General features: G+C 61.3%; 2 protein-coding genes across 2 annotated transcripts; both read right to left on the reverse strand.

The window, feature by feature from the left end:
- Window positions 1-361: 361 nt before the first annotated feature.
- CPNE7 (copine 7) lies at window positions 362-7,133 on the reverse strand. The gene is made up of 16 exons (XM_079316437.1): window positions 7,030-7,133; window positions 6,037-6,405; window positions 4,022-4,204; window positions 3,882-3,956; window positions 3,361-3,435; window positions 3,210-3,293; window positions 3,033-3,122; window positions 2,777-2,875; window positions 2,340-2,426; window positions 2,205-2,264; window positions 1,990-2,123; window positions 1,814-1,868; window positions 1,616-1,667; window positions 1,415-1,548; window positions 1,077-1,313; window positions 362-829 (listed from the first exon to the last, which is right to left on the reverse strand). The coding sequence occupies exons 2-16, from the start codon at window positions 6,238-6,240 to the stop codon at window positions 692-694; spliced, it is 1,707 nt and encodes a 568-aa protein (XP_079172563.1). The 5' UTR covers window positions 6,241-6,405; window positions 7,030-7,133; the 3' UTR covers window positions 362-691.
- Window positions 7,134-8,656: 1,523 nt separating this feature from the next.
- On the reverse strand, window positions 8,657-13,785 carry RPL13 (ribosomal protein L13). Its single transcript, XM_079316045.1, has 6 exons — window positions 13,666-13,785; window positions 13,376-13,488; window positions 12,420-12,561; window positions 10,865-11,038; window positions 9,580-9,636; window positions 8,657-8,857 (listed from the first exon to the last, which is right to left on the reverse strand). The coding sequence occupies exons 2-6, from the start codon at window positions 13,477-13,479 to the stop codon at window positions 8,699-8,701; spliced, it is 636 nt and encodes a 211-aa protein (XP_079172171.1). The 5' UTR covers window positions 13,480-13,488; window positions 13,666-13,785; the 3' UTR covers window positions 8,657-8,698.
- Window positions 13,786-14,137: the final 352 nt, after the last annotated feature.

Below are 14,137 nucleotides of genomic sequence, written 5' to 3' on the forward strand. Positions count from 1 at the left end.
CATGTGGCACACGGTATATGGCACCCAGCACATGGCACCCAGCACGTGGCACTGGCCCTGGCCAGCAGGGCCAGCTCTGTGTCCGCCTCTCCCTCTCCGTGCCCTGGATTCGGGGCCGCGGCACAGCGGGACGAGCTCCCGCTCTCGCACATCAAAGCCGCGGCTGCTCCGGCGCTCCCGGCACGCTGCCGGCCACGGACACCCGAAATGCGGGGGCTGGGGCTGCCCTCGGCTCTCGTCACCGGGTGGGGCAGCGTGGTGTCACCGTGTGACACGGCAGCGTCCAGGAGCTGCCGGACTCTCACCCACCCCCTCCTGACCCCCCCCAGGTTGGGGATCAGCACCCAGAGAGCAGGAGGATGGGCACAGGGGTGGTGCTTTATTGGGGGGATCATGCAGCCTCCAAGTATCACAGTGACAGAGAAGCGGGGACCGAGGGGACAGCAGGGCTGGGTCCGGGCCATGGGGCAGGAGCGAGCAGGGCTGGGGGTGTCCTGCACTGGGGGGCCGGGACTTGCCCCCCACCGGGACGGGGGCGGGGGCGTCTCACTGGGGCACGTTGAGATTGGGGTCGGGGGTCCTTCATTGTGGCACCCCAAGGCTGGGAGTGGGGGCACTGGGAGTCTCTCACTGGGGGAACTGAGGCCGGAGTCGGGGATCGGGGAAATCGAGGTCGGGATTCGGGGGTCGCTCACTGCGGGGAGCCGAGGGTGGGGTCGGGGGTGGGGGGCCGGGGGCAGCGCGGGGGGAACGCCTTGTAGCTGTAGTACTCCACCACCTGCTTGGGCACCTCCGCCAGCACGCACTTGGCCAGGGCTGTGGGTGATGCCTGCGGGACACCGGGGACACCGGGGTGAGCCAGGGCACCGGTGCCACCCCACCCTGCCGTGTGCGGCTTGGAGAGGGGAGGGCACGGCAGGACGGACAGAACGGGACGGGTGGGAGAGGCAAAGAGGGGACGGGAGAAAACCAGGGCGGGACGGGCGAGGATGGAAAGGGAAGGGAGGGGACAGGAGAGAAGGAGAAAGAGGGAAGGGCAGGGAGGGAAGGCAGGAGCTCGTCGCTGCCCCACTCACGTTCTTGAACTCGCGGAACGGGACGAACTGCACGATGTCGCGCAGGACGGGCTCGCCCTTGGGGGAGCGCAGGACTCCGTCGTCCCCGTCCAGGATCTGCATGTCCGTGAAGTCGGCGTTGCCCACGCCGACGATGATGATGGACATGGGCAGGTAGGAGGCTCGGACGATGGCCTCCCGCGTGTCTGCCATGTCGGTCACCACCCCGTCCGTCAGGATCAGCAGGATGAAGTATTGCTGGGGGGGAGGATGGGGATGCTGACCCCACAGCGGAGCAGCCACCAGTGTCACGAGTGTGCAGGGTCTCAGCCCAGCCCCGGGGGTGCAGGGGGACCCACCGATGCCTCCTTGGTCCGCTCCTCATCAGCTGCCACACGAGCCACCTTGGAGATGATGGGAGCCACGTTGGTGGGGCCGTAGAGCTGGATTTTGGGCAGGCAGCTCTGGTAGGACTCCACGACGCCCTGGATGCCTGTGGGGTGTGTGAAGGGTGAGGGGCATCCCGGCCACGGATCCGGCCCCTCTGGAGCTGGACTCACCCTCACACTCATCATTGTCGGGGTTGAAGTTGATGGCGAAGTCGTGGGAGACCTGGAGGGAGGGGAGAGGGCAGCTGGTGCACCCCCTGCCACAGCCCCTGGCATCTGCCAAACCCCACCAGTGCCACAGACGGTACCCAGAGGGATGAGCACATCCCTGGGGTCCCAGAGGTCCCTGGCAACCTGAGACCCTCTCACCTCATACTTGGGGGGGATCCTGGCACCAAAGCCCAGAGCCGAGAATTTCTTATCACTGCAAGGGAAGGGGTGTGAGGAGCTCTGGTGTCACCACTGGGTGCCTGTCACCAGCAGATCTGACCCCAGGGTGGACATCAACAGTGTGTGGCCCTGGGGGACCTGCCAGAGCCACCAACCTGTCGTAGTCCTGGCAGATCTCACCCACGGCCACCAGTGCCTTGAGGTACTCGTTGGGCTGGTAGGGGTTGATGTAGTGCAGGGAGCAGCTATTTCGGGGGTCCCCGTTGGAGGCTGTGAAGTCGATGGCCACCTGGGGGGGGCAGTGAGGGTCACCCAGGGCGAGCAGGGCCGCTGGTGTGTCCCTGCTGGGCGGGGAGGGGACGCTGCTCACCGTGAAATGGATCTGGCAGCCGCCCATGATGTAATCCAGGAATGAGTAAACCCTGTGGATCTTCCAGAGGGAGCTGCGTCAGGCAGCCCTGCCCCATGGATCCGGGCACAGCCTGGCACACTCCCAGGCACTCACCTTCAGGTCCAGCAGCACCACGACCCCCGAATTCTTGTAGTTGCGCTTTTTGATCTTGTACTTGGGGTTCATGCAGTCCCACTGCACCTGTGGCACCGGCACCCGCGCTGCCTGCGGCCCCGCCCGGGACACGCCCAGCCCTGGCACCCCCCGGTGCCACCCTGCACCCTGGGGACCCCCACGACCCCCGAACATCCCAGCCCAGTCACCCCGCACCCCCACAGCCCCAGGGTGCAGCTGCCTTCCCCCACTCCCAGCCATCCCATCCATGTCTGATTCCCCAGAAAACCCCAAACCCACCATCCCTCCCCCAAACAGGCAGTGAGAAGAAAATGATGCCAAACCCAGAGGAGGAGCTGGAAGGTGGCTGCTAGGACAGGCTCTGCTGGCAGCACACAGGGTGACCCCCAGGCCATCCCCGTGTCCCCATGTCCCACCTTGTTCTCCCCCATTGCCTTCTGCATCTCCTCGAAGGTGGTGAAGAACTCCCCGATGAAGTCGTGCTTGCCCCGCGAGTCGTAGTCCCACACCACACACTGTGATGGGCACAGCTCAGCCCCAGCAACTGGGGGTCCCCAGCCCTGCCCCCAGCACCGTGGGGTCCCCAGCACACCCCCAGAGAAGCTGGGGCACAGATGTCCCCAGGGCAGGAATAGGGAATGTAGGAATAGGCAAGGAATCGTTCTTCCTCACCCTCAGCTTCCTCTTCTCCTCACAGCTGCAGAGCGAGTTGAGGGAGACTTTGAAGGGCTCCCAGATGGGGCTCAGGTTGTTCTTCACCACCTGCAGAATGGGGCGGGGGCTCAGTGGGGCCGGGCAGCCCCCGGGGTGGGCGTGGGGCAGCCAAGGGCCGGTGCCAGCCTGGCTCACCTCGGTGCGGTACACCAGCTGCTCGCTGCGGTCATCGTCGATGCGGTAGATCTCCAGGAAGGGATCTGACTTGCTGAAGAGGTCCTGGGGGAGGAGGATGAAACAGAGCCCTGCCCACCCTGCCCTGTTTCCCCCCTGGCACCCGGCTCACCTTGTCATCCAGTTTCTTGGCTCGGAAGGCGAGCTCCACGTAGCCGTTGTTCCCCGAGATCTCCTCTGAGATGATCTGAGAGGCAGCTGTGGGTGCTCAGTGCCTGGCATGGCTTTGTCCCCCTGCCCAGCACCACCTCCCTGTGGTGCCCTGGGATGGGACAGGGTCCCACGTGCCTCTCCAGCACAGCAGGGATGTTTAGGATGGCCAGTAGATGCCACTGGGGACTCTGAGCCCTCTCCACCCCCAAGAGTCTGTGCCACCCTACTGATCCAGTCCAGTGCCACCCAGATGTCCCAGTTTGATGCTGTCCTGGTATTCCAACCCATGTGTCCAGTCTGGTGCCATCCCAGGATTCCAGCCCCATGGTTACCTGTGCACCCCATCCCGGTGCCACCCTCGTGCCTGGGTTTGGTGCTGCCCCCATGCCCCTCCTCAGTGTCACCCACCCCAGTGTCACCTGTGCCCCTCCTCAGTGTCACCCACCCCAGTGTCACCCCCAGCACAGCCTCGCTGCTCACCGTGATCGTGGACTTGCCCGCAAACTTCCCGTACTTGAGGAACAGCGGCTTCGTCACCCGTTTCTGCGCCACGATCTGCGAGAGCCCAGGGTTGGGGAGGGGACACCACGGTGGGGTCCCCGGGGGGGTCCCAGGCTCACCTGCCCCACGGTGCACTCCATGCCCCCCAGGAAGTCGTCGTCGTGCGTGCCCACGCCGGCCTGGCCGTGGCTGTCGTACACCTCGAACCGCAGCTTCTGCACCTCCTCGAAGTAGTAATCGACCGTGAAGATCTTGGCGAACACGGGGTTCAGGTTGCTCTTGATCACCTCGCTGCGATCCACCTGCGTGGGGTTGGCGTGGGGCCTTGGGTGCCAGAGTCACCCAGGGATGTGGAACCAGGGGTGGGGAATGGGGGCTGTAGGGATGGGACATGCCAGGCTGAGAGACTCAGGGATGTGGGAATGGTGAAGGGATAGGGGTGCAGAGCAGGGAATGCAGGCAAGAACCAGCTGTGCCCAAGTGAGTGGCATTTGGAGGAGCCCCTTGTGCCCCCCACAGCCTCCAGCCCTGCCAGCCCTGTGTATGGGACGCTGCTCCCCTGTGGTCATCCAAGGGGATATTCTGCCTCTGGCTGTGCTTTGCCACAGCTCTGCTGGAGCAGGAGCAATGGGTTGTGCCTGTCTTGGGGTGGCCATGCCTGGGGGTCACCAGTCCCCAGCCCTGGTGGCCTCAGTGGGCAGTGAGTGCTCAGCATCTCCTGGCCTGCTGGCAGCAGGTGCTGAGCAGTTCCGGAGCCTCCCCCGCACCCGATCCTGCCAGTGTTGACTCAAGGGGACACATCCTGGCCAGGGCACCCTGCCAGCTGCTGGCCCCTGCCCACTGCCTGCTCAGTCCAGCATCATCTGTTGAGCCCACCCTGCTGTCCCAGCCCTGTCCCTCCTGTGTTAGCACTGCCAGCCCCTCACTTTGGGAGTGTGGGTGTTGGGTTCCTCCGACCTTCTGCACCCAGCAGGTCTGGGTCCATTGCAGCTCTTAGAACCAAATTCAGGCACCCCTCATCTGGGGCACATAGGCTGGCTGGGACAGGAGTCACTCCAAAAGGTGGTTTTCCTCTTGGAGCTGTCTGGTGTCTGGCACAGCACAGCACAGCACGGAGCATGGCACGGCACAGTGCACAGAGTGTGGCACAGCCAGGTGCAAGTGTCTGGCACGGCACAGTGCACAGAGTGTGGCACAGCCAGGTGCAAGTGTCTGGCACGGCACAGCGCACAGTGTGGCACAGAGCACTGTGGCACAGCCAGTACAAGTGTCTGGCACGGCAGAGCACACCGCAGCTGGCACAGGGCCCTGGTCCCCCCCGGAGCCGCGCTGGCTCGAGCAGAGTCGATGACACGCCGAGGGATTTAGCGCTAAATCCGCCGGCTGAGAGACCGCGATTAGAGCGGAGCTGCCGGTGCCAGCCCAGAGCTCAGCATGGGAGGGAGGGAGGGAGCCCTGCCAGCCCCACTGACATCCCCACTGCCAGCATCAGCCCCAGTGCCAGTGTCAGCACCAGCCCTCCGGTCCTGAGCCACCCCGGGGGGGCTGAGGTGTTCCTTGTCCCTGCCCCGGGACAGTGGAGACATATGCAGTGGGCACCACGCCCCAGCCCCACTGGACTGGATGTGACCCAGTGTTAGCATCATCCCCACAGGCTGCCAGGTGCCCCACAGTGCCCTGCCCACCCTGCATCACCCCCTGGACTCCGTTCTGTGCCCTGAAACCTGTTCTGCACTCTGCATCATCTCCTGCACCCCTGCCCTGCACCCTGTACCCTGGCCTAAACCCTGCACTCTGCCCTGCACCTTGCACCCCATTCTGAACTCTCTACCCCATTCGTCTTTATCTCCTGCACCCTGGTCTGAACCCTGCAACCTGTCTTGAACCATGCACCCCACCCTGCACCCTTGCCCTGTACCCTGTACCCAGGTCTGAACTCTGCACCCCTTTCTGCACCCTGTACCCCATTCTCTATGGTCTCCTGTACCCTGCTCTGTACCCTGTACTCTGCTCCCCACCATCTCCTGCACCCCACCCTGCAGCCCCCTACACCCACCACCCTGTGCCACATCCCCGGGTCCCACCCTGCCCTGCCCTGCCCGGTGGGTGCCAGCAGTGCCCCCCACTCTCCTACCTCCATCCACTGGCCCTGGGACTGCATCAGCAGCAGGACACAGGGGTCCGACTTGTTGAGGGTGTCGCGGTCCAGGAGGTGTTTGCAGCTGACCCGCAGCTCCACCTTGGAGAGCACGGCCAGCGGGGCCTGCGGGCACGGCTCGGGCACGTCGCCCATGCCAGCCGGGGCTCGGGGACCCGCGGCCCCGTGAGCGAAGGGCATGGGGGGCTCGGGGGCGGCCGCGGGCTCGGAGCCGTCAGGGAGCCGGGCGGGCGCCCGTCATGCCCGGGGCACGGCGCCCCGCGCTGCCAGCCCGGCCCCGGCGGCAGGACAGGGACCCCCGGGACACCCCCGAGGTGGGGTGGGCAGTTCCGGGCTCGGTGGCTCCTGCAAGGCATCAAAGCACGGTGGGGTGGCGGGAGCTGGGGAGCCCTCGTGGCACTGTACCCCAAATTCCAGCCAGCAGCAGCTCTGCTGTGCGGGTTCACATGGGCCGTGCCCAGCTCTGTCCCTGCCCCACCCAGGGGACCTGACTGGGGTGGGGTACCCACCCTGGAGTGCCCCGTGTGGGGCTGTGGAGCAGAAATCCCTTCCCAGCACCCTCCAGCCTGGGCAGGGCTCTCCGGAGTGGAGCGGGGACACCAACTCCGTGTCGGTGCCACCAGGTGAGGGATTCCCCCCGTGCTGGGGACAGCGTCCATCCTGTCCCCGGAGGCTGGTGACACTCAGCCAGGCGATGCTGGGGCTCAACAGGGGCTCTGCCAGTCCCGGCCCCAGTCCGGGGTTTGTCCCCCCACCTGCAGGTCCTGGCAGAACCGCCCCTGCCCACCTGTGCCCTCGCTGCCCGGCCGAAGTTTCCTGGGGCAGTCACGCAGTGCCCGGCCCTCCCCGGCACATGGCTCGGGTACCCCAGCCCCGGTGGGCACCGAGCCCCTCCCCGGGACCGCGGGCACCGCTTGGCATCGCCCAGTGGAGGGAACAGCGGGTCCCACCCTGCCCATCGCCCCTCACCTGTGTGCCGGCGGCCCGGGCTGGGCACGGCGGGGGCTCGGGGTGTGCCCGCCGTGCCGGTGTGCCCGCCGGAGCTGCTGCCGCTGCCACCTCCACACAACTGACTCAAGCTGCAGCTCGGGAGCGGAGCCCTAAGAGGGAGATGGATGACAAGCTCCGTTAACTGCCTCGCTGCCGGCTCCGAGAGGAGCCCACCCTGCTCCGGGGCTGAGCGGGGTCCCCAGGGTCCCCAGCACCTCGGCTGTGCCAGGACAGGAGCTCCTGCTCCAAGGGAGACCCCCACGGCACAGTCACAGCCCCCACCCTCCCCAGCTGCTCCCCATGGGGTACCCAAGGCCACCACCTTGGCACTGGCCCCCCACACTCTGAGCCAACAGCCCAAGCACGAGGCTGGGGTCCCCCAAACCCACCGGGTGTCCTCCCCACTTGCTGGAGCAGCCAGACCCACATTCCACGCACATGGAGCCCCATATGCTGAGTCTCCAGTCTGGGACCCCCCCCACCCACCCCTGTCCCCCCAGCACTGCGGTGCTGTCAACCCAGCTTTATGGAGGATGATGTAATTAGCTCAATTTTGGAGGGATTAAAATGCAGATAGGGCTAACGAGCATGAGGGCACTGCAGGGCCCGGGCTTTGGGGAGCTAATCCCCAGCCTGCCTGGCAGAAATAGGCCAGGCTGCTTCCCACTCCCCCCACAGCCCCCAGCACGGCTCGGTGGGGCAGGAGACACCAACCCACAGTGGGATACAGGGGCTGGAGGGAACCGTGGCAACTGGACACAGACAACATCTTACAGCAACACCTTGGCTCTTTGAACTGCCCAGGAACTGTGCAGCTGTGCCAGGGCTCCAGCACCCAGTGCCCCATCCCATCCCATCCCAGGGTGGGGTGAGCGCTCTTGGAACACCTCTTATCCCACCACCACATCCCAGTGACCCCTCAGCCCCTTTCCCAGGGATAGGCAGAGCCTGGGATCCCCTCAACAGCCAGCCCCCAGTTTCACCTGAGCTCCTGTGGTGCCACTTGCAGGATCACAGAATAATTTGGGTTGGAGAAAACAGTTCACCCTCTCCCACCCCCTAGAACTGTTGAGGCCACCACAATGTCCCCAGGTGCCACATCTAGCATGGGATGACCTCTAAACCATGAAGATAGGGCTGGAAGAGCCAGGAATTGCAGAAAGGGCAAAGGGCCAGGGAGTGCAGGATGGCAGAGCAGCACAGTCCAGCCCTGGGACCCAGCTCCATCCAAGCTCAGCTGAGGGGCTGGGCCACACCTTGCTGTCCCTGCATCCCCCCAAAGTGGGTAAAGCCCCCCCATGTGGGCAGCACTGAGTGACCCCCACTGTGATACCCAACTTGTACAGCTCTACCTCACACAGAGGTGTGGAAATCAAACCAGGAATACTGGCATGGAAGGTAGGGAAAGGAAACCTCCAAAACCCCTCAGAATGAGAGCAGAAGGCTGCACCCTGCCAAGGCAGAGGAGTGGGCACAAGGCAGGTGTTTAACTCAATTTCAGGGGAATGCGAAGCCTCCAATCCCAGCGAACGAGGCTTCCCACGCCTGAGCACCAGCACGGGGGGCGGCTCCGCTCGTACATGTGCCCCAAAACCACAGCACACCCGGCTGTCTACGGCTTTTTATTGACAGTTCTGGGGAGAACAGTTCATTTCTTCTTCTCCACGTCCTGCTCCGCCGCTTCCTTGGCGCGCTTGGCGCGGATGCCGAAGAGGCGGGCGTTGGCCCGCGCCATGCGAAGGCTGGCAAAGGCCTTGAAGTTCTTCTCGTCTTCCGAGATGACACGCGCCTTCTCCCGCTTGAAAACCTGCCGAGGAGAGAGCGCCAGACAGTCAGGCTGCCCTGGGGCTGGGCTGGGGCTCCCCGAGCTGCCTGTGCCATCTACCGGCCCTGCCTCAGCTGCTGCTGCTGCTGGCTCCTCACATGCAGCAGGATAAAAACAGGAACCACGGGAAACCTGAGTCAGGTTTCACAGAATGGCAGCACTGTTAGGTTGGTAAAGAGCTTTAATAGCCAGCCCAAGTGTCAGCCCAGCACCACTGTGGTTACCACCAATCTCGTCAAGTGCCACATCCACGTGTTTTCTGACTCGCAGCTGTGCCAGGGATGGGCAGCCTGGTCCATGAAGCAATTTTCCTAATAGCCAACCTAAATCTCCCCCAGCACAGCTTGAGGCTGTTTCCTTTAGTCCTGTCACTTGTCACTCCACCTCCCAGCTCCACCCTCCTGTCAGGGATCTGTAGGGAATTACAAGGTTTGTGATACTAGTGACAGCAGCTCTGACAAGCAGAGAGGATTTAGGGACAAATGGTGACCACAGAACCTGCCTGAGCACTCCCATCCCAGCTAAACCCAAAGCACCCTCGATTTCCCAGTTCTCTCAAAGACTTATTCCTGGAGGTTTTGGGTCCAGGATGGGCAATGCCTGGAGACAGCCACCCTCAAGTTATGAGACAGCAAAGAGAGAACTCCCTCTGCAGTTTCAACCTCAATTACAACACACAGGGAGCATGATTAAATGACACTTACGTTCTTGATGGGCATAACAGGTCCTGTGAGCTGAGTGGCCATCTTGAGTTCCTCTGGCTGCACAACAGAAGGTGGAAATGTTAGAAGAACAGAATTTAAACTTCTCTGGCTAAAACCTCAGCTAAAGCACAGCCTGTAGGTAGGTACTTAGCTTAAACATGGTGCTAATGACCCTGACAGGAGCTTTAACACCCAAGGGTAATGAACCCAGCACTTGGGAGCAGCTGGCACTGAGGAGCTGCACTGGCAGCCCACGCTGTGCCCGGATCCAGCCGGAGCAGCAGCAGCCCTCAGCTCTGCCAGCTGGGACAGCTCTGACACCAACTGTGCTGCTCTCAACTTACACAGGATCATCCAGGATGGAAAAGACTTCCATGATCATCAAGTTCAACCTGTGCCTGATCCCCACTTTGTCCCCAGCCCAGAGCACTGAGTGCCACCTGCAATCCTTCCTTGAACACCTCCAAGGATGGGGACTCCAAACTGCCCTGGGCAGCCCCTGCTGAGGCCTGACAGCTCTTTCCAGAAAGGAATTCCTTGAATCACCTTCCCTGGCACAAACTGAGGCTGTTCCCTGAGCCTCCTTTTCTCCAAGTTGAGCCCCCACAGCTCATATACACCCAACACGTTCCCCAGCAACTCCTCAGGTTGGTTCCAGCTTCTTGTTAGAGCATGTCATCAGACAAAAATGACTGAACGTTTACTGAATACAGCTGATTTCCAGCAAACACATCTGAATCAGTGTTTCAGCTCGAGGTCCCTCCTCCCTGCTCTAAAGATGGAGTTGAGCAGCTTGGAGCTGCCAGATCCTCCACAAGATGGGAGGACAGTATGAACTCACCCTTGTGTTCCCTGGATCTACTGGCAGCAGAGCCAGGGAACACAGCTCTGCTTTGATCCTGGAGAGGTTTTAATGAAAACCATTTCTGAATGTCAATAACAGTTGCCTTCTGGAGCCTGCCTGGCACACAGCTCTGGAGCCACTCACAGCCTTCCACCCAGCAGGACCAACTCCAAGGCGAATTTCCAGCCATGATGACTATTTACCTCCCTAAACTAAAACTCAACCAGCTGAGCAAGGACCAAAGCTGCAGGAATCAGCACCAAAACAAGCCAGCAGCTGCTTAGCTGGTGCCACTGCAACCCAGAGTGCCCTGTTAGACTCAACCCTGCCAGGCCTAGCCTTGTGCTGGGCTCAGCACCATGGGGCTCACATGATGGAAACAGCTCTGCCTGACACCAAACCTCCATGAAGAGGACACATTTGAAGCTTTGAGGTACTCACAGAGCTGTCTCCCTTCTTGGGCATGGCTGGCTTCCTGGGGAAGAGGATGAGCTTGGAGTGGTACTCCTTCAGCCTCTGCACGTTGGCCTGCAGGGACTCGGTGGATTTGTTCCTCCTCCGGGGATCCACGGAGATCCCGATGGTCCTGGCAAACTTCTTGTTGATGCCAGCCAGCTGAGGAGAGAGGAAAGGGCTGTCAGCATCCCCCAGCAGGTCTGCAGAAAGGCTGAGGGACCAGCTATGCCACCAACAAAGGGTCTCCTTGTGTATCTCAGTGCTTAAAGTGCTGCTCAGGCTGGTTTTTGCAGGTGGATTTCCCTAGAGGAGCAAAGTGCAACCCCTGCAGGACACATTTAAACTTGGATTGAGACATTTATGAGTCATTTCATGGACAGCTCTGGTTCACTGAATGCTGGGAGCTCCATTACATCAGGACTTTTTTTCTAACCATCTGAAATAACTATTTAATAGCTAATTTTTTCTACTGTCTTAAACAAAAAACTCATTTTCTGTTTGAACACAAACAGCTGCATCCTGCTCTGTGTTCCACCATTACCCAAAAATTAAAGAAAAATAAGTAATGAAGTATTTGGCACCCAGAAGAACAATTTCCCTGCCTCAGTGCACCAATTTCAGTTATAAATGTTTTAATTAAGACACTGAATCAGGAGCAGAGGCAGCTGGTGGCTGCCAGCAAGGCCTGATGTGGAATCTGATCACACACACAGTGGGTGACCCTGCAGATCACCTGTCAGCTCTGCACACCTGGGCAGGTCACAGGGACAAGGAATGGAGGACAGGAAACATTTCCCACTTTAATCCAACTATTTGGACTTTAATCCAGCTACCCTGAAAAGCTGCACTGAATGGCTCTTACTCCTGGTACAATATTCCCTGCTACCCTTAGAACTAAATTGAGCTGGGTTTATTTGGTCCTCAACATGAAAGCATTGGCTAAAATATTTAGAATTAGCAGAATAATAAAGAAACAATTAAATGAAGGTGATCTTTGTCTTCTCCCTCCCCCAAAAGAAGTTTAAGAGACTCAAGACTCTTTCAGAATTCAAATTTCATACAACCTTTGAACAGTTTGGGTGGAAAGGGACCTGCAAGACCATTAAGTTGCACCCCCTGCATGAGCAGGGACACTTCCCACTATTCCAGGCTGCTCCAAGCCCTGTTTAACCTGGCCCTGGACACTTCCAGGGATCCAGGTGCAGCCACAACTGCTCTGGGCATCCTCTGCCAGGGCTTCCCCACCCTCACAAGAACTTCTTGTATATATCCAACCTACATTTCCTCTGTTGCAGCTTGATTTCAATGGAATTTTAAATCCAGATGGACATTCACCTTTCAAAACACTTTTCATACACCCAACTCCACCATCACAGGCAAGACCAGTGTTTCCTTGCTCCCAGAGCCAGGAAATTCACAGTCTTGCCTGGCTGTGGCAGCACCAGCAGGTATCGACACCTGAGGAAGTCACCTTGTGCAGGACAGAAGCAGCAGAGCTTAGATTAGATTTTAATTGTTTGAATCAACGCTGTGTACTTACTTTAAGCTCCTCCAGGCTGAAGCCTCTGCCAGCACGGACTTTTTTGTGGTATCTGATGGTGGGGCACCTGACGATGGGGCGGATGGGGCCGGCCACGGGGCGGGGGGCGATGCGGCGAGCCTTGGCCTGGCGAGCCTTCCTCCTGCAGGGAGGGACACGCCTGAGGCCGGGGCACACGGACCCAGCCCTGCCCGAGCCCCACCCACCGACCGGGCCCAGAGCCCTGAGAGCTGCGCCCAGCCCTTCCCTGGCACGGGGACTCACTGGCCAGCCCCTCAGGAAGCCTGATCATCCTTTGCAGGAAGAAACTCTGGATGTCCAGCTTGAACTCCCCTGGGACAAACTGAGGCTGTTCCCTCTGCTCTTGTTCACTGGGATCAGAGCCTGACCCCATCCTGTCAGGAAGAACCCACAAGGTTCCTCCTGAGTCTCCTTTTCTCCAGGATGAGGCCCCCCCAGCTACTCCTGGTGATCCAGACCCTTCCCAGCTCCCCAGTGTCTGTCTTGCAATGAAGCCCCAAATGTAACCTCAGACACCAGGTGTGACAGCAGCAGTACCAGAACAGGGGACAGGCACTGCCCCGGTCCTGCTGGTCACACTACGGCTGCCCCAAGCCAAGTGTCACTAGCCTCTTGCCCACCTGTGACAGCCACGGGGCACACGGCATCCTTATCACACTCCTGTGCCACTGCTGCCCCTGCAGGGAAGCGCCGCCTGCCCTGCGATGCCTCCGGGACAAACAGCCGGGCCGGGCTGGCTGCTGCTGCCATCAGAGACCCAGGGAAGAGCGTTCATCACTGTGGATGCAGCGATTCCGGAGATGTCTCATCACTTGGCTGCGGCTGGCAGAGCCTCGCGCTCAGCAGCAGCGGGGGATGGTTAAACAAACCCACGGCGCCGGTTGGTAGCGGAACCGGGGGAGCCCCTCCCGCGGCCCCGCAGCTCCGGGACTCACCTGCGCAGCTTGCGGGCGGGCTGGTTGAACCAGGTGGCGACTCGGCGCTGCCAGTCCTTGTGGAAGTGGGGCTTCAGGATCATCCCATTGCGGCTGGGCGCCATGGCTGCGGCCTGCGGACACGGGCACGGTTAACGCGGGGACACCCGAAGCGCCCCCAAGCCCCGGCCCGGTGCGGCCCCATCAGTGCCCCCGGGGCCTCCCCCGCGGCCTCGCGCGGGGCTCTGGCGGCGACGGGCGCGGCCCCTGCGGGGGGATGGCGGCGGATGGAGCCCCCGGCCCTCACTCACCTCCCGCCACGACAATGGCGACCGGAAAGGAAGCGCTGGCGCGGCGGCACCGGAAATGCCGCGGCGGCGCCCAATGGGCAGCGCGGGAGCGGCCCGGAGAGGGGCGGGGCCAGCGAGCGGCGGCGGCGGCTTCACCTGCCCGCAGCAAAGATGGCGGCGGCTTAAAGGGGCCGCGCACGGCGAGCGCTGGGCGGGAACGGGGACACGGGGGACACGGGGGACACGGGGGACACGGGGGACACGGGGGACACGGGGCACCTCCTGGGCAGGGGTTCCGCTGGTCCCGGATCCCTGAGGAATCCCCATCCAACTCCAGAGCAGCATCCCTGCTCCCTGCCCTTTTGGGGTGGCAGCATTACCTCACATGAGGCAGGAGAGGATCAGGGACTTCCATCCCCCTGGGCTACTCCCCAGAAATCAACTCCCCTCCTCACAAAGGTTTTGTGAGTTAAAAAAATAAAATCAAAGTACA

The sequence above is a fragment of the Erithacus rubecula genome, assembly GCF_903797595.1.
Source record: "Erithacus rubecula genome assembly, chromosome: 12".
NCBI lineage: Eukaryota > Metazoa > Chordata > Aves > Passeriformes > Muscicapidae > Erithacus > Erithacus rubecula.